Here is a 20,266-nt window from a genome sequence, read left to right as displayed (position 1 = left end):
GGTAAATAGTTTAGACTATGGAAATTGTTTGACAGGGAGGAGCCCACTTAAAATATTAAAGAGCATGATTCTCAAATATCTGAACGATAATCGTTGCTATATCAGTTTCCAAGCTCTTTTTCTTTATTTTTCCAACACTTTTGGGTAAATATATTTTGCTTTAAATTTTGCCTTTCTCTTTTCATATCATGTAGTTAACTTGGCACTATGGGGATACAAGGATTACTGCAATTTATCAAAGAAGCTTCTGAACCCATCCACATGAGGAAGTATAAAGGGCAGGTAGTAGCTGTGGATACATACTGCTGGCTTCACAAAGGAGCTGTTGCTTGTGCTGAAAAACTAGCCAAAGGTGAACCTACCGATAAGTAAGTTTGGACCTTATATTAATTCATTGCCAATTAAGAATGAGACTTATAATGCCTTTTTTTCAGAAAGGGATCATTTTTATTCAATGCCAGGTTTATCAAGACGTGAGAGTATGTGCTTTAGAATATTGCCAAATCAGGGAACATTTCCTTCTACGTTATAGTCCTAGTTTTCATTCTTTCTACTAAGCCAGAGTATTAGGACACTAATGGACAAAGACTGTCTTCTTTATTCTTTATCTAAGATAAACTTTTTAACAATATTCTAAAAATCCATGGTGATTTCAGACTCCTACTTTCTTGGGTACAGACAACACATTGCTAAGCCCTATTAGCAAAACAAGGCAGTTGCTTCTAAGGGACAAGTTCTTCTGACTCCCTTTTACTTCACTTGGGGCCAAAACTGGTGACCCTGTTGACATCCAGTCATAACTCTGTGACCTCATTTGAGGCAGGACGAATGTCCTCTTTATTTTTTAAATAGAAACACTAGAAAAACAAGCAAGCATAGTGTTTGGACAGAGATTTCCCACAGGAATTTGGATACTATTATGTGTTTTCTTTTTTGCAATATATTATTTATCTCCTAGAGGAAAGGCTCACAGATCTTAGTCTGATTTACTTAAGCACAATGGACTGTAATAACCCTTTTTGTTTACAGAAGATGGAGGGAGGGGGTGGGGATGGAGAGTAACAGAGAAGTCATTATTGAAAGGTGAATGTATGTTTTGGGCTTTCAGGCCTATGGAGTTAATTTGACCAAAAGTGACCTGTTACAGTTTGTGTGGATCTGAAGGAGTCTGGGCACTTCTGCCACTCCAACTGTTACAATCATTTTTTTTTTTTGCATTACGCGGGCCTCTCACTGTTGTGGCCTCTCCCGTTGCGGAGCACAGGCTCCGGAGGCGCAGGCTCAGCGGCCATGGCTCACGGGCCCAGCCGCTCCGTGGCATGTGGGATCCTCCCAGACCGGGGCACGAACGTGTGTCCCCTGCATCGGCAGGCAGACTCTCAACCACTGCGCCACCAGGGAAGCCCATGTTATAATCATTATTTGAAAGTGATTTCTTTTCCACCACTAAATTTGAGCAGTTGCGATTACAGTTGAAGACTGCAAGTTTTTCAGTGCTACCTTCAGTGTTTCTTTGAATTGTCTTCACTGGGGGGAAACTTTATCTCTAGTTTTTTGGTAATTTTTAAGGATTCTGAGATTTTTGACTAATGGAAGAGTTGTCCAGAGTACAGGGAGTATCCTTTGTTGTCAGAGATGAACTCCACAGGACTGACCATGTTGTAGGTGTTTAGTAAATGTTTACTGAACTAGAAAGTTTCAGGACTTTCAGCAAAGTATTGTGTAATTTTTTTTCCCACTGCAACTAATAAGTCACATTTGATAGTTTACTTTCCTTTTCTTTTTCACCTTTGGATGGGGATATTAACCAGAAAAGATCAGAAAATTTGGATAAGCCTATGATAAACCTTTATGACCATAATAAAGAATGATGTCACTCTATATGTGCTGACCTGGAAAGATGTCTAAAATATATAAAGTGAGGGCACCAGGTGTCTGATGTTTATATTCTCTCTAGTAATTTTTTTTTGCCACACTGCACGGCATGCAGGATCTTAGTTCCCTGACCAGGGATCGAACCCATGCTCCCTGCAGTGGAAGCACAGAATCCCAACCAGTGGACCGCCAGGGGAGTCCCTCTGTCTAGTTTTTAATAAAAAAGTAAATTTCCTTTAAAATTTATTACAATTTTATGTTTGCTTTCTTCTATTTTTACTTGATACTTAATCAGTAGGTCACAATCATTGTTCTGTAGACAATGAAGGTCTATTGTCACTGGTTTACAATAAAAGGAAAAAAAGAACAATGTAGTGAATTTTCCATTAAGATGAATATATTTGATTTAGAAGATTATCTTTTAAGATTGTGTCTTTTCATATTTTTGAGTTAAAATTGATGGAAGTTGTACGTGTAGCTATTGTTTTTAAATTTTATTGACGTCTAGTTGATTTACAATGTTGTGTTTAATTTCTACTGTACAGCAAAGTAATTCAGTTATACATATATATAAATTCTTTTTCCTTATGGTTTATCCCAGTATATTGAGTATAGTTCCCTGTGCTGTACAGTAGGACCTTGTTGTTTATCCATCCTATATATAATAGTTTGCATCTGCTAATCCCAAACTCCCAATCCTTGCCTCCCCAGCCCCTCCTCCCCTTTGGCAATAACAAGTCCGTGCTCTATATTTGTGAATCTGTTTTTGTTTCATAGATGTGTTCGTTCGTGTTGTATTTTAGATTCCACGTGTAAGTGATATCATATGGTATTTGTCTTTCTCTTTCTGACTTACTTCACTTAGTATGATAATCTCTAGGTCCATCCATGTTGCTGCAAATGGCATCGTTTCATTGCTTTTATATGTATACCATATCTTCTTTATCCATTCATTTTTCAATGGACATTTAGGTTGTTTCCATGTCTTGGCTGTTGTAAATAGTGCCACTGTGAAAATAGGCGTGCATGTATCTTTTCAAATTACAGTTTTGTCTGGGTATATGCCCAGGAGTGGGATTGTTGGATCATATGGCAACTCTATTTTTAGCTTTTCAAGGAACCTCCCTCCATACTGTTTTCTATAGTGGCTGCACTAATTTATATTCCCACCAACAGTGTAAGAGGATTCCCTTTTCTCCACACCTTCCCCAGCATTTATTATTTGTAGACTTTTTAATGATGGCCATTCTGTGGTGTGAGGTGGTACCTCACTGTCTCACTGTTGTTTTGATTTGCATTTCACTAATAATTAGTGATGATGAGCATCTTTTCATGTGCCTATTAGGCATCTGTATGTCTTCTTTGGAGAAATGTCTATGTAGGTCTTCTGCCCATTTTTTGATTGGGTTGTTTGGGGTTTTTTGGTAATTGAACTGTAGGAGCTGTTTGTATATTTTGGAAATTAAGCCCTTTTCAGTCACATCATTTGCAAATATTTTCTCCCAGTCCATAGGTTGTCTTTTTGTTTTGTTTATTGTTTCCTTTTCTGTGCAAAAGCTTGTAAGTTTGATTAGGTCCCATTTATTTATTTTTGCTTTTATTTCTATTGCCTTGGGAGCCTGACCTAAGAAAGCATTGGTATGATTTATGTCAGAGAATATTTTGTCTATGTTCTCTTCCAGGAGTTTTATGGTGTCTTGTTTTATATTAGTCTTTAAGCCATTTTGAGTTTATTTTTGTGTATGGTGTGAGGCTGTGTTCTAGCTTCATTGATTTACATGCAGCTGTCCAACTTTCCCAACATCACTTGCTGAAGAGACTATCTTTTCCCCATTGTATATTCTTGCCTCCTTTGTTGAAGATTAATTGTCCATAGGTGTGTGGGTTTATTTTTGGGATCTCTATTCGGTTCCATTCATCTGTATGTCTGTTTTTGTGCCAATACCATGCTGTTTTGATTACTATAGCTTTGTAGTATTGTCTGAAGTCTGGGCGGGTTATGCCTCCTGCTTTGTTCTTTTTTCTCAGGATTGCTTTGGCAATTCTGGGTCTTCTATGGTTCCATATAAATTTTAGGATTATTTGTTCTAGTTCTATGAAAATGTCTTGGGTATTTTGATGGGTGTTGCATTAAATCTGTAGATTGCTTTGGGTCATATGGCCATTTTAACAATGTTAATTCTTCCACTCCAAGAGCATGGGATATATTTTCATTTCTTCAATTTCCTTTATTAATGTTTTGTAGTTCCCAGCATATAAGTCTTTCACCTCCTTGGTGAGGTTTATTCCTAAGTATTTTAAAAGGGATTGTTTGTTTATATTCCCTTCCTGCTATTTCATTGTTAGTGTAAAGAAATGCAACAAATTTCTGTTGTTAATCTTGTATCCCGCTACCTTGCTGAATTCATTTATCAATTCTAGTAGTTTTTATGTGACAACTTTACGGTTTTCTATGTATGGTATCATGTCTTCCTTACCAATCTGAATACCTTTTATTTCTTCTTTATTGTCTGATTGCTGTGGAAAAGACTTCTAATACTATGTTGAAGAGAAGTGGTGAGAGCGGACATCGTTGTCTTGTTCCAGATTTTAGCAGGAAGGCTTTGAGCTTTCACCATTGAGTATTATATTGGCTGTGGGTTTGTCATAAATAGTTTTTATTATGTTGAGATATGTTCCCTCTATACCCACTTTCGTAAGGGTTTTTATCATGAATGGATGTTGAATTTTGTCAAATGTTTTTTCTGTATCTGTTGAGATGATCATCACATGGTTTTTGTCTTTTGTTGATGTGGTGTATCACAGTGATGATTTGCATATGTTGAGCCATCCATGTGACCCTGGAATGAATCTACATGGAGCTATTGTTAACTGTCTTGCCAGAATAAAAATTGAAATGCAATACCTGATTCTTGTTTGCATCCTGGACTAGGGAAAATAATTGTAGCAGTGCTGTGCTGGAGTCAATTTTTATGAGCTGGCTATACACGATCTCCTCCCAGTTCAGCATTTAGTGAGCCCATATTGGTAGTTTATCCACCACTGCAGAATATTCATGTCAGGGATTGACAAATGCTACATATTAGGTACCACTTTCTCTAGAACTTGTTAAACATTTAGCAGGTCACCACTGGTTATAGCAATACTGGGACAATCAGACAAATTTTAATGTAGACTGTATATTAGATGGTATTTTGTGGCTGTTAAGTTTCTTGGATATGATAATGGTGTTGTTGGAGAAATCAGGTATTTTTTCTACTATTCTTTCAACTTTTCAATAGATTTGAAATTTCTCAAAGCAAAAAAAAAAAAAAAGAAAATGGGGTAAAAAGACTAGATATAGAATCACACCATGTCAGAACTGAAAGGGATGTCAAAGCCTTTTAATCTACACATGAGGAAAGCAAATATCCCATAGCCCATTAGGATCCAAGTCTAAATTAGAGTTTACATTTCCTGTGAAAACATTTGCTTAAAAACAGAAACCTCTTTTCATAATATGTCTCATTTGGTTTTAAAAATAGCAAAAGTATTACCTAAAGATGCAAAGCATTTAATTATTTTTCTTCATTTTCATAGGTATGTAGGATTTTGTATGAAATTTGTAAATATGTTACTATCTCATGGGATCAAGCCTATCCTGGTATTTGATGGATGTACTTTACCTTCTAAAAAGGAAGTGGAGAAGTCTAGAAGAGAGTAAGTTAATTCTTTAACTTTTTAAGATCTGAGATTGTGGTCTGTATAATACGAATTTCTTTTTATTTTAGTTTGTTGAGGCTTATTTTAATCTCTAGTACATGAACAGATTTCCTTAGATGTTCCATGTGTGCTAGAAAGGAATATGTGTTCTTCAGTTATTGAGTGGATGGTTTTATGTCTGTCCAGTAAATCAAGCTTATTGGTTGTAATGTTCAAATCTTCCATATTCTTATTGGGTTTTTTAATGTTTTTTTTTGTTTGTTTTTTATGTGTGTCTACTTAATTCATTAATTACTGAGAAAAGTACATTAAAATTTCACTATGATAGCAGAATTGTCAATTACCTTGTAGTTCTGTCTGATTTTTTTTGCTTTGTTTATTTTGAAGCTATTTTATTGGTTGCATTCAAGTTTAGAATTTGTTATATTTTTGTGGCAAATTGAAGCAATATGCAGTGACTCTTTTAGTCTCTATGTTTTTTTGTTCTAAAGTCTATCCTGTCTGATGTTTGTATAGCAGTAACAATTTTCTTTTGTATGTTCCTAATGTCTTTTTCTGTTTATTTTCAGTTTTACTATGTCATTGGTTTTAAGTTTGTCTTCTATAAAGAACACATCACTGTAATTTTTTTATCTATTCTGTCAATCTTTGTCATTTTTTTTTTTTTTTGCGGTATGCGGGCCTCTCACTGTTGTGGCCTCTCCCGTTGCGGAGCACAGGCTCCGGACGCACAGGCTCAGCGGCCATGGCTCACGGGCCTAGCCGCTCCATGGGATGTGGGATCCTCCCGGACTGGGGCACGAACCCGTGTCCCCTGCATCGGCAGGCAGACTCTCAACCACTGCGCCACCAGGGAAGCCCAATCTTTGTCATTTTTAAAACTGGAGAGTTTTATTCTTTTTACATTGATTATTAATTACTAATCTATAGCTCCTACCTTGCTTAACTTCTGGGTTGATTGTTTTTTCCACCCTTATTGTTGTCTCTTGTTTCTAGTTGAAAAGTGATGTACTCTATTTCTGTTCTTTCAGTAGTTATAATTGAAATTTTGTCATTCATATTTAACTCAACAGAATCTAGTATTTTTATAACAGACCTTAGAAAGAATTTCTGTATTTTTTTTTTTAAAGAATTTCTGTATTTTATTGAAGCACCTATTCTGCCACTTTTCATCTGTTCTTGTTTTTACCCTGTGTTAGTTTTTAGGTCCAGGAGTCATTGTGCTGTACAAGAAAGAGCACTGGGCTTAGCTGTTAAAGGTAGTATGAGTTAGCCCCAAATAGAAGTAAACCTCACTGAGTGATCATTTTGTGAGAGTGCTGCTTGCCTAGTTTTGCCATCTCTGGGCCTAGAATCAAATTAGAGAGGGCTCTTCAGGTCTAGGTTTTTCAATCTAGCTGTATTTAGTGGGCTCTGATTCTTAAAGTCAGAACTTTATAAAGTTTATAAAAGGATTAACTGAGACTATCTGCACCCACATTCTAGTAGGAATAATAAACAATTTATTAAAAATACTTTTAATAAAAAGTTAGTTCCAGGTTACTTCTTAAAGGATTGGTGACAACCCTAAACCAGTGTGGCTAAGAGACTAGTCCATGCCATATCCCACCTGGGTGTCCCCCATCCTGTTCTTAATTCTAATTACAGAGTTATTTCCTCTTGCTAACTTCAAGAAAGGCTAAAAAATGTTTCAGCTGTCTGTCTCTGACCTGAGTGCTCTTTCTGACTTATCTCTGTAGGATCAGCTTTCTTTTTGCCACTGTAGTGGTGGGAGGGGCATTTAAAATCCTTTTCTACAAAGTCTCCTCATCTCTGGAGCTCAGTTTAAAAGTGAACTAGGAAATTTGTGTGTATGTGTATATGCACGTTTACTTAAAAGGTAAACCTCATGAGTTCATACTGATACTTCAATTCAAATTCAAGACTACAGAGTTTTTTTTTTACTTAAGTTTTTCTGTATGGTGTCCGTTCCTCCTTTCTTTCCTACTAAGAATCCTCGTTTTCAAGGATACAAGGATAATAAAGTTAGAATATCTTATAATAACTCATTTATTTTACCCCACATTATACTCAACAATAGATTCAGAATAAAATACGAATACTACCACTACCAATATGATTGTTGAAAACTGTTACAGTTTCTTTTTCTTTCCTTTGCATGTGCACTCTCTCCCCTCATTTCAAACATAGTGGTACTACATTGTCAGGGCACATAACTACTGCTCTCTCCCTAAACAGGGAGAGAGCAGTAGTTATTTAGTCTTGCGTCTACAAATCACGATATAGCTGATGGCTATTAATAGTCCTTATATCAATGTCTCTCATGTTTTTTTGGTTTTTCCATAGTTTGTCCTCTAGTATTAATAGATTCCACAGAGAAACTCACAGGAAACAGTATACTTCAAGTTCTTAGTATGTTGATAAAGTTGCACCCTTTACACTGGAAAGTTAGTTTTAATGGTGTAAAAGCCTTGACTTACATTTTCTTAAGTGTCTTCATTACTCCATTTTCTTTTGACATGAAGCATTGCTATGGGAAAGTCTGATGATAAGATTGTGTGTATAGGCACTATAAATCCTTGTTCTTTTTGTCTAGAAGCTCCAAAGATCTGGGTTAATGTTCTCAAGGATTGGATGTGCACTTTCAAATGAGTCAAACATTTTTTATTCTAGGAAAAATTCTTGAATTATAGTTTTATTGTAATTTTTTGATTCCTTCTCTCACCTTTTTTTTTTATCTTGCAGAAGAAGACAAGCCAGTCTTCTTAAGGGAAAGCATCTTCTCCGTGAGGGGAAGGTCTCAGAAGCCAGAGAATGTTTCACCCGTTCTATCAATATCACACACGCTATGGCCCACAACGTAATTAAGGTGAGCTAAATAAGAAATTAAGCCAAAGTAACAAATTACTGTGTTCATTTAGCTAGTTATAAGTTGTTTGTTGAGTTGTTTGTTAAAGGAAGTAAAGGGAGGAAAATTATTCTAGGCCTAACCTTCAGGAAAGCTGGGTGTCAGAGGAAGAAGGAACAGTATCTGTAGGTAGAAGAGAGGAGTCCAACAGTTTCCAAGGGAGAAATCCTAAGGAATAAGTGAAGCTCTCTCTTTTTAGATGTGTCACTTACATAGATAGATGTGCTCCGCAGAGATGCAAGGAATAAATTCTTGGAGGTTCAATCCCACCCCACTCTCATAGTCTTCGACAGTTACTGTAACCTTCACTCATGAATGACTGTCAGAGATCTGTTGAAGTAGCCTGGCCAACTCAGGATCTCTACAGACTTCTAGTCTACTTGATCTGCTTCTTAGAAGCTTATTTCCTTATTACCTATTACCATAAATCTTAGTGTCAGCATGCCCAAAATCACAGCCCACGCTTCCCCCTTTTCAGGTCTGTGTTCAAACTGCTTGGTAAACAAATGGGAAGATAGTGATTAAATTCTGTTGTTTCATCAGTACAGTGTCAGACTCGTGTCCTGTGATAAGAGAACCTGGGGAAACGCATGACTTGTGTTCTTTTTAGAGCATAATCATTCTTAAGATGGTAGCTTTCTATAATTTGAAATAATTAAGCTTTATAGCTTGTATTTGCCCCCAAATGTACAGCAATATTTCTTTTTCCCTAATTTATATATTGATTTTTAAAAAAGATTTCTTAGTGGCTGTATGATTAGTTCAATATATATAGCACTAAAAGTAGAAAAACTTACTTCAAAGGAAATGATTTTCAAAAATAATATTAGCAAGTATTCAATACATGTTGAGGCTGGTAATAAAATGGGTTTGATATAGGAAGTTGTTCAGTGCTTTGCAGATGCTGTTCTTTAGACTGACCAATCCTTTCCCATAGGCTGCTCGGTCTCAGGGAGTAGATTGTCTTGTGGCTCCATATGAAGCAGATGCACAGTTGGCCTATCTTAACAAGGCTGGTATTGTACAAGCTGTAATTACAGAAGACTCTGATCTCCTCGCTTTTGGCTGTAAAAAGGTACCTAACTACAACTACTCCATACTATTTTTCTATGTGGATGGAAATAGTGTAAATCAGGAGCTAAAGTTTTTTATCCTATTTAATACCTGCAACTAATATTTACTTACAGTTGTTAATAATTGTTTTATTAAAATGAAAAGAAAGGTTTTGCTGCTTGACATTTGTGTAATCTGGACGATTTTTCAGAGTAAGCCCTTACAGTTAGAGGGTTTTGTTTTCTCCAAATTCTTTAGTGGAATGTGGTCTTATTTTTTAATAATGATAACTTAATATGCTTTATATTTTTCAATTAGGTTAGGGAAATAAGCTAACTTATCTACTAATGAGATGTTATGCAGTTATTTAGAATTATGTATAAAACTATTTAATGGAAAATTTTATTATGATATATTAAGATACAAAACTATAGGGTGATTTCATTTTTGTTAATATCTATATTATTTATATTATCTATTTATTTCATAGATGAAGAAGGATCTGTGAAAAGGTTAATGCTGGGTAACAGTGATAGATGAGGCATTTGGGGCAACTTCTGTTTTCTTCTTCCTGAGTTTCTGTGTTTTCCAAATTTTCTACAATGGACATGTATTACTGTAAGACTAAGCAAAAGGGTTACTTTAATATGTAAAAGCAGAAGGTAAGGAGAAAATGCTTTTTGTATGAATTGCTGTAATAGGTTATCATGTCAAAAAGGGCCTTCTTGCGCTTCCCTGGTGGCGCAGTGGTTGAGAGTTCCCCTGCCGATGCAGGGGACATGGGTTCGTGCCCGGGTCCGGGAAGATCCCACATGCCACGGAGCGGCTGGGCCCGTGAGCCATGGCCGCTAAGCCTGTGCGTCCAGAGCCTGTGCTCTGCAACGGGAGAGGCCACAACAGTGAGAGGCCCGCATACCACACACACACACAAAAAAAGGGCCTTCTTTATACCAGAGTCAAGACAATTGAGTTCTGGCGTATGACCTTGTCTAGCCATAGCCTATGCTTCAATTTAACTTATTTGCAAATATCATAGTAATTAACTGGCCTACCTGTCTCTCTTCTCAGTTATGATAAAGAACAAGGAAGACTTCTTAGAAATACTGCAATGTCTTAGATGATGAAAAATAAAAATGGCTCTTTCAGGTGTTAACAGTTTCCATTCCTCTTGAAGGTTATTTTAAAAATGGACCAGTTTGGAAATGGACTAGAAGTTGATCAGGCTCGGCTAGGAATGTGCAAACAGCTTGGGGATGTGTTCACAGAAGAGAAGTTCCGTTATATGTGCATTCTTTCAGGCTGTGACTATCTCTCATCGCTGCGTGGGATTGGATTAGCCAAGGCCTGCAAAGTACTAAGACTAGCCAACAATCCAGATATTTTAAAGGTAAGAGTGATTTACCAAGTGTCATATTCAGTTTCTGAAGCAGTTCTTAAATAATAGATGAACTGCTCAGAATATGGATCTTAAATATTCTATTATATCCATATCCAATATGGTGTCATTGAAAGGAGAAAATGACTAAAACACTAGAACTTTGGTTTTGGCAACGGATGAACCATGTTTTCAGCAACTGACGAAAAACAAGTAATAATTTTTTAAAATGAAGACTAATATAAAGAAACTTAAGGATAAGATATTCTAGGGTAGAATTAATGTTAAAATGTAGTCTCTTGATTTCTGTCCTGTTATTCTGTAGTAGTGGTTCTCAAACTATTTGGTCTCAGATCCCTTTACACTCTTAAAATCTCTTTGTGGCAATTATTTTTATTTATATGGGTTATAGCTATTGATATTTACTGAGTCAGAAATTGAAACAGAAGGAACTTCCCTGGTGGCGCAGTGGTTAAGAATCTGCCTGACAATGCAGAGGGCACAGGTTCAATCCCTGGTCCAGGAAGATCCCACATGCTGCAGAGCAACCAAGCCCGTGCACCACAACTACTGAGCCCATGCGCCACAACTACTGAAGCCTGCGCACCCTAGAGCCTGCGTGCTGCAACTATTGAAGCCCGCCTGCTTCAGGACCTGCGTGCCGCAACTGCTGGGCCCACGTGCCACAACTACGGAAACCCGCGTGCCTAGAGCCCATGCTCTGCAACAAGAGAAACCACCACAATGAGAAGCCTGTGCACTGCAATAGTAGCCCCCGCTCGCTGCGACTAGAGAGAAAAGCCTGCACACAGCAATGAAGACCCAATGCAGCCAAAAAAAAAAAATTGAAACAGAAAAATCAAAATGTTTATTAATTCACTTAAAATTAACAATAATTAACTCATTACATTTTAACATACGTATCATATTTTTATGAAAAGTAGTTATCTTCTAAAACAAGTGAAAGTTATGAGAGGAATTGCACATTTATGTAAATCTCTTTAATGTGGCTTAATAGAGTACAACTGGATTCTTGTATTACTTCCTCATATAATTTGATGTGGTATCATGTGTCATGTATTTTCTAGAAAACTCTGAGACCCCATATATCGCTGCTCTATAATTTCTCTGATGTCTTTACCTTAAAAAATTAAACATACATTAAAGAAGCTTATTCCTACCCCACCCCCCCTTAAGTAGTTCTCTTAAGCCCTTAGAGTTTGCAGAGCAGAATTTCCATTTTTTGTCTCCAAGGGTACAAGATGTGAGTCCTCAGGACTAAGGGTGGTGTACTAGAATAGACAGATCTCAAGGTTGGGAGATGGTGGCAGATTTTGGAATACAGCAACATGCACTAATTAGCCTGTGACTACAGGATGACTTCAGTTCTCTGGGTCTTCTCTTCTTTGTCTCTGAGTTTGATATAAAAGATTTAAAACCCCTTCCAGCTTTAATCATCCATGACTCTAACAGGAATTAGAATGTTGACTTCATTTTTAAAATATGATCTATGAATATTTGGGTTTTTTTTAATTCTTAGGTTTGTGTGTTGTTTGTTTTTTGCTTTCTAGATGAAACGGACTTTGAGGGTGAAGAATGTATCCTAAAGTTATACCTAGGAATGTAAATTTGATGTGTAACTGAATTTTTCATTCTTTGGATTAATAATAGAAAAAACAAAGAAAATACTGTTATAGAGACTTAGAATTTTAAGTCATGACATGGTTGGTTTACTGGTAGAGGTTTTTAATGTAGATAAAAGCAATTGATTTTTCTATCCCTCCTCATCCTTCTCTAATGTAAAGTGATTGGTGTTGGGAATAATGCATTCCCTCTTCTTTATCTGCAGATAACTCATAAATATTTTTACATTCATTATTAGGTTATCAAGAAAATTGGACATTATCTCAAGATGAATATAACAGTACCAGAAGATTACATCAAAGGCTTTATTCGGGCCAATAATACCTTCCTCTATCAGCTAGTTTTTGATCCCATCAAAAGGAAACTCATCCCTTTGAATGCCTATGAAGATGACATTGATCCTGAAACACTAAGCTATGCTGGGCGGTATCCTTTCTGAACCAGAAGGGTAGAACTTCGCACTTCTTCCGTATTTTTGTGGTGATTTTTTAGTGAGACATTCAGTAAAAAGTTTGCAAATTGTTTTTTGCTTTCTTTTTTTATAGTGAAATCTTTATTTTGTTAAATTTAATTACAATGCTAGCAAAAATTTAGAGTAACTTTTTGTTTAAAAACCTGAGGCTCATCCATTATAACTTGCTAACTACTTAGATTGACTTGACAGAAACATGTACAGTCAGTCACTTAAGGTACATACTCCAGAGGTGGCACTTAAGAGAACCCCTCATGGCAAGCAAGCTCAATTAACCAGGAAGAATGCTCTGAACATATGAGTATGCCAGTTGAGGATGCTCTTCCCACAGCCACTGGCCACGTACATCCAGGGTGATGTAGAGCCGTGAGTCACATAGGCAGTCGCCAAGACTTTCCTCTCTGTCTCCCTTGACAGGGAATAAGTGATGCCTTGGGACTTTGCTTCAGAAAATAGCCAACTCCTGCTGTGACTAGTAAACTATGCCTGTGGTTTCAGTAAAGCTGAATGTGGAAAGTAAGTAGGGTCCATTGAAGTCATAAACCTGTGACAATAGAACACACTTTTCTGTCTTATTACAGTATCATTTGTTTGGTTGTTAATAAAAGCATTTTTCCTTAATCTTACCAACCTAGATATGTTGATGATTCTACAGCTCTTCAAATAGCACTTGGAAATAAAGATATAAATACTTTCGAACAGATTGATGACTACAATCCAGACACTGCCGTGGTAACATATTAAAGACTTCTTTCTAAAAGAGCACATTTTAATTATGTCTCGGGAACTGTGACTAGAGGCAAATCTTCATTTAGTAAACATCTTTTAAGCATTTCTATATCCAGGCATTATGCAGGGTGTAGATCGAAAACAACTCGATGTTAGAGAAAATATGTATATTGGTTAATTTCCTTAAATTAAAAAGTGACCACAAAATGTATTATCAAACCTTTACACTTGAACATTTCATTTGAATATACCAAATGTTTGATGACCTTTTTTCATCTCACCCCATTCAGCCTCTGGCAAGACCAAACCTAGAAATACCTCCCTTGGGGAGTAAAAACTGATTTTTCGCTCATTCACAATTTAGCAAATACTTACTGAGCACCCCTGCTATGTGTCTCTGAGCCCTTTCCTGTTTTCTTCTACTTTTTCCCAATTGTATGTATGTATCTCTTATATACACTCTCCCACCATTCTCTCTTTTCTGTTCATATTTCCATTCAGACTCTGTTCTCGTTTATGTTCAGATTTATTCCTTAAGTAAGTTCTTATGACTCTAATTATCTCATTTATGCAGAGAACTCGCACATCTTTAACCCAATCTGTAGTCTGTATACCAATCACATAATTCTAAAATCTCCTGAATCTACATAAATGCTTTCCTATAATCTATCCACAGTCAAAAGCAAACTCTATTTCTTAGCAGCTTTCCTTAGTAACATTTTTTCTTTTCAGCACTTGTTACTCCATAAATTATGTCTCTATTATTTATTTTCTGATTCTTCCCGGTAGAGTGTAATCTTCATAAAGGTAGGGTTTTGTGATATTCAGTGCCATATTATATTTACCATGTTTTTTGTTGAATGAATGAATGTCAGTTACATGATCTCTTTCATTCAGACTAGAAGACTTGGAATTTAATTTTTTTTAAGTGAAGTATTGTTGACTTACAATATTATACAGTTGACCCTTGAACAATGTGGCTTTGAACTGCACACATCCACTTACAAAAGGGTATTTTTCAATAGCAAATACTACAGTACTACACGGTCGTTGGTTGGCTGAATCTGCAGATGCAGGAGAACTGCGGGTATGGAGGGCTGACTATAAATTATACTCAGATTAACTGTATTGTTCGAGGGTCAACTGTATTAGTTTCAGGTGTACAACATAGTAATTTGATATTTTTGTAGATTATACTCCATACAATGTTATTATAAAATATTGACTATTCACTGTGCTGTACATTACATCCTTGTAACTTATTTATTTTATATCTAGTAGTTTGTACCTCTTAATCTCCTTCACCTATTTTGCTCCTCCCCCACCTCGGCTTCTTTTTCATTGCTAAGTCCTTCTGCTTCTTTTTTGTCTTTCTGGTTAATAGTTTCTCCTTTCTCATAGTTATCCAGATCTTTACCCTTACTCACCATTCAGTTCTTTACTAAGCATTTGTTAAGTACTATAACAAGCATAGTTAGGTTGGCTAGTGTTCTGGAATATAAAGAAAAACAGAGTGTAACCCTTGCTTGTGAGGTATTCATTGTCTAAGGGAGAGACACATGGTTATATATATAGAAATATGGTAAGTGCTATAATAGATGTATTTGAGGCTCCCTGGAAACAAAGGGCATGCACTTAACTCCACCTAAGGAGAGAATACTTTTTTTTTTGGCTGTGTCGGGTCTTAGTTGCAGCACCTGGGATCTTTGTTGTGGCATGCGGGATCTTTTGTTGTGGTGCATGGGCTTCACTCTGCTTGTGGTATGCGGGCTCAATAGTTGCAGCATGAGAGCTTAGTTGCCCTGCGGCGTGTGGGATCTTAGTTCCTTGACCAGGGATCAAACCTGCATCCCCTGCGTTGGAAGGCAGATTCTTAATCACTGGATCACCAGGGAAGTCCTTAGGAGAGAATACTTTTTAATAATCATAAACATTTCTTGAGCATTTGCTGTGTTTTAAGTGCCATTCTAAGCAACTTAGACATAGTAATTCATTTACTCCTTAACAAGCCTCTGAGGTCAGTACCATTATTTCCATTTTACAGATGAGGAAACAATTAGAGGGAGGTTAGGGGACTTGCCAGCTCACAAATTTAATCAATAGGGGAGCTCTGATTCCAAGCCAAGCCCTCTACTGTCTCCTTATAGAGGAACTGGTGTGTATCCTGGCTTTACAAAGATGAGTGGGGGTTTTCAAGATGGGTGAGTGGTTCCACGCTGAAGAAAACAGCATGTGTGAAAGAGGATAACATGTTAAAGGTACTCTAAGTAGTTCATTCTGGCTGTACCAAGAATGTCTTAGTGTTTACCAGGTAAAGGAAACAGAGCACCTTGAGAAAGAAAAAGAGGTGAGCCTAGAGATGATGACCACTGACAAACTGGTGACCAGTTGAGCATTGAAAAGAATCGTTACTGTCAGCTGAAATTAAGCTTATTAAGAGAGCACAAATTCATGATTATACTAAAAAAGAATTTTATGTTCATCAACTCAAATTATATAAACCTTACACTCAGGTTGCTAGTTCCTTTTTTCTGTTTTCTCTTGTTCTGTATCTGTAACTTCTATTAATTAGATATTGGATTTTTCTGGTCTTCAAATTCTGGAACTTTTCTATCTTACTCATGTCTTTGTCTTTTGCTGTTTCTGGGGAAAACTTTTTTTTATTTTGTCTTTCAACTTTGCACTATCCAGTATGTAGCCACTGGCCACATGTGGCTATTTAAATTAACATTAAATTAAATTTTAGTTCTTCAGTTGCATTGGCCACTTTTAAAGTCCTTAGTGGCTACCATGTCGGACAGCACAGAACTTTTCTATCATTGCAGAAAATTCTGTTGAATTTTTACTTTTTACTATCATTTTCATATCTAAGAACCCTTTCTTTCTTTTCTTTTTTTTTTTTTTTTTGCGGTACGCAGGCCTCTCACTGTTGTGCCCTCTCCCATTGCGTAGCACAGTCTCCAGATGCGCAGGCTCAGCGGCCATGGCTCACGGGCCCAGCCGCTCCGCGGCATGTGGGATCCTCCCGGACTGGGGCACGAACCCATGTCCCCTGCATCAGCAGGCCGACTCTCAACCACTGCGCCACCAGGGAAGCCCCAAGAACCCTTTCTTTAATTGTGATTTTTTAAAGATTTTGTTTTATTTCATGGATGTAATCTCCTCTTTCCCCCCACCCCTCTCAGAATATTAATTATAATCTGTTGTACATTTTCTTCTGCTCTCTGCATTATCTCTGTTTGCTTTGGATTTTTTTTTTTTCTTATGTGTTTTGACTTTTCTCTTTCATGGTGGAGACTTTTTTTTCAAACACCTAGAGCTTCTTGTCAATTTGTTCCTGTTTGGGAGAGGCACTAAGAAGCTTAAGAAGCTTTGTGTGAATGAGTGGGGCTTATAGTCTTGGGTTTTACTCTTTGGTGAACTGGTTGGAAACAAGCTGCCTTTGTTTTGTGAATTCCCAAACATCAGCATTTTTTCTCTGTACAGTTCTTTTTTCCAAAAAGGGATCCTCCAATTTCTACTTAACTATGTAAATGTGGCTGTTTGCATTTTGAGAGTAAGAGAGGGAAATGAACTGGAGTGGACCAGGAAGGGGTAGGGCTGTTCCCCACTATTCATTATTTAGCCTTTCATTTGATCTCTGTCTTTAGACAAATGGATGTTTTCATCTTCTGAAGTGCCTACTGTTTTTATGTTATTGTTTCTGGGTTTCAAAGGTCCAGTCGCTCTGAAGCAGATGGGTGTGAATTGACTGTATGGACAGATTGAACATGAGCGCCCAGGAGTCAAATAAACCTTTTTTTTAGCCCTCCCCCTACTTGTGGCCTCCATGGTACCTGACCCCTTAAATTTCTGAGTCTTCAGGTTTCTGTATGCAGAATTTGTGGGTTGTATTTTTTTTTTTTTTTTTTGGCTGCATTGCGTCTTCATTGCTGTGCATGGGCTTTCTCTAGTGGCAGTGAGCGGGGCTACTCTTTGTTGCGGTGTGCGGCCTTCTCATTGCGGTGGCTTCTCTCGTGGAGCATGGGCTCTAGGCATGTAGGCTTCAGTAGTTGTGGCATGTGGGCTCAGTAGTTGTGGCTCGCGGGCTCTAGAGTGCAGGCACAGTAGTTGTGGTGCATGGGCTTAGTTGCTCTGCGGCATGTGGGATCTTCCCAGACCAGGGCTCAAACCCATCTCCCCTGCATTGGCAGGCGGATTCTTAACCACTGCGCCACCAGGGAAGTCCAGAATTGGTTTTTTACTGATATTCTTTTCTGCAGATGCTTGAAGACACTTTGATCTTTCTTGGGCTAAGTTCTTTATTTTTTTTCTTTATTGAGGTATAGTTGATTTACAATATTATATAAGTTTCAGGTGTACAACATAGTGATTCACAATTTTTAAAAGTTATAATTTATTTATAGTTATAAAATATTGGCTATATTCCCTGTATTGTAAAATATATACTTGTAGCTTTCTTACACCTAGTAGTTTGTACCTCTTAATCCCCTACCCCTATCTTGCCCCTCCCTCCTTGGGCTAGGTTCTTTAAATTCTTCTCTCTATACTCTTGTCTTCACTGTGGTTTGGAAGTTACAGATATCTCCTAAATTTTCTGTAGATGTTATTTGTGTTTCTTATTGCTTTGGGGATGATTTTTTTCTTATTGACTTATTGACATATTAGTTTCAGGTGTACAACATAGTGATTCAATATTTATATACATTAAGAAATTATCATGATCAGTCTATTTACCATCTGTCACCATACAGAGTTACAATATTATTATTATTATTATTATTATTATTATTATTATTATTATTGCCATGCTGTGCAGCATGAGGGATCTTGGTTCCCTGACCAGGGATTGAACCTGTGCCCCCTGCATTGGGAGCGTGGAGTCTTAACCACTGGACCACCAGGGAAGTCACATAGTATTATTTACTATACTGGTCAGCCCTCCATATCCATGGGTTCTGCATCCAAGGATTCAATCGAATTGGGTCTGTGGTTGGTTGAATCCGCAGATGCCTGCAGATATGGAGGGCTGACCATACTATTCCATTTTATATAAGGGACTTGAGCATCGTGGATTTTGGTATCTGAGGGGCTCCTGGAACCAATCCCCTGCAGCCACTGAGGGATGACTGTATTCCCTGTGCTGTACATTATAGTTCTGTGGCTTATTTACCTTATAATTGGAAGTTTGTAGGAAAAGGGAACTGAAAAGTCTTTATTCTGCTATCTTCTTTACACATTTGAATTACTGATATTATAACTTCATCAGAATGATCCTCAAGTTTTTCCTTTGAGAAACTCAAAAATAATTGGTTGTAATGAAAATGTTCAGATACAATTGGGAATGTTATGGCTCACTAAGATGGCCATCCTTCAGAAGTCCAAATCCTTATCAGATTATTTTTTTCATAGAGAAATTTCTTTCAGAACCACTAATTGTACATCAAACTAATTCTTATTATTTATCTAAGATTTATTCTTCCCAGTCAAGTTTTCTACTTGCCTATTTGTCTTTTTTTTTTTTAAATAAAACCATCAGTGGGATCTAATGCCATGAGCTATACTGCTTAAACTGTCTTTATTATACCTATTCTCTCAATTATTCTAAATTACCTTCCTTGTTAATTCTCAGAGTATATTATGAATAATGTCACCTTGTTTTTATTTATTTATTTTTATTTTTAGTCCTTTCTTTAAGTGAAAGATTAGATTCCAGATTCAGGTGGGACTTTTGTCAGGTGGAATTCACACCCTAGTACCAACATTTTTTGTACCAGTGTTAATTTTTCCCTGTGCCTCTCCTACTCTATTAGAATATCATTGACATCCTATTAGCAGATCATTTTCATCTAAAATATATTTAGAAAAAATAATAAAATAGTTATTAATTGTGAATAACTTGTTTTAGCATTAAAAATGATTATTTACCAATCCTTACTGTCAATAAGTTCTTTCTTGGAGAAAGTTTTGTGCATGACTCAATGTAGACCAAAGTAGCTTTCTGTTTAATACATAGGTATTGTCTACTAATACATACCTATTTAATACATAGGTATTGTCCACTAAAGAAGCTATTGTTTTGTAAATTAGATTGTTTTGGTTTGAACTCATCCAAGTTCTAGAGATGGGATAGTTGATTAAATACATAATTTTATGGTTTTAATTTTCAGGTCCTTTGTAAAGGGTATGTCAGTGATTATTTAGAGGCTTATTGCTAGATGATTATTAAACTAATTAGTATTGTATATTGAACTAATACTCAAAATTTAAAAGTACGTTTTTTCTGGTAACGTTTCTTCAAGTGTAGTTTTATTTCTTGCACTGTTCATCTTAGGAAGGTTCATTTTTTTATTTCTTAGAAATGAGCTAATGAGTTTGCTTGACCCTCATTGGGAGAGAAACAGATCTAGGAATACAAGACACATTTAATGGAAAAGTATAGGACCAGCAAAGTAGAAAATGTTATTATTAGAGGACAGATATTTCATCAAAAGCTGTTCAAAGGGGT

General features: G+C 36.7%; 1 protein-coding gene across 2 annotated transcripts in view; it reads left to right on the top strand.

Annotated features, from left to right (window-relative positions):
- Window positions 1–207: 207 nt before the first annotated feature.
- Window positions 208–20,266, top strand: part of EXO1 (exonuclease 1) — a gene marked incomplete at both ends in the record, with an annotated part of 37,394 nt that continues 17,335 nt past the window's right edge. For both annotated transcript variants that reach the window (XM_082832779.1, XM_082832778.1), the window contains 7 exons: window positions 208–368; window positions 5,455–5,574; window positions 8,323–8,446; window positions 9,423–9,560; window positions 10,713–10,925; window positions 12,796–12,983; window positions 13,665–13,761. In XM_082832779.1, coding sequence (XP_082688905.1) covers window positions 208–368; window positions 5,455–5,574; window positions 8,323–8,446; window positions 9,423–9,560; window positions 10,713–10,925; window positions 12,796–12,983; window positions 13,665–13,761 — 1,041 coding nt within the window. The remainder of the gene's footprint in view (window positions 369–5,454; window positions 5,575–8,322; window positions 8,447–9,422; window positions 9,561–10,712; window positions 10,926–12,795; window positions 12,984–13,664; window positions 13,762–20,266) is intronic.

The sequence above is a fragment of the Leucopleurus acutus genome (genome assembly GCF_964270905.1).
Source record: "Leucopleurus acutus genome assembly, chromosome: 2".
Classification (NCBI taxonomy): domain Eukaryota; kingdom Metazoa; phylum Chordata; class Mammalia; order Artiodactyla; family Delphinidae; genus Leucopleurus; species Leucopleurus acutus.
Note: the sequence above shows the minus strand (reverse complement) of the source record. Positions and strands in the feature narration are given on the sequence as shown.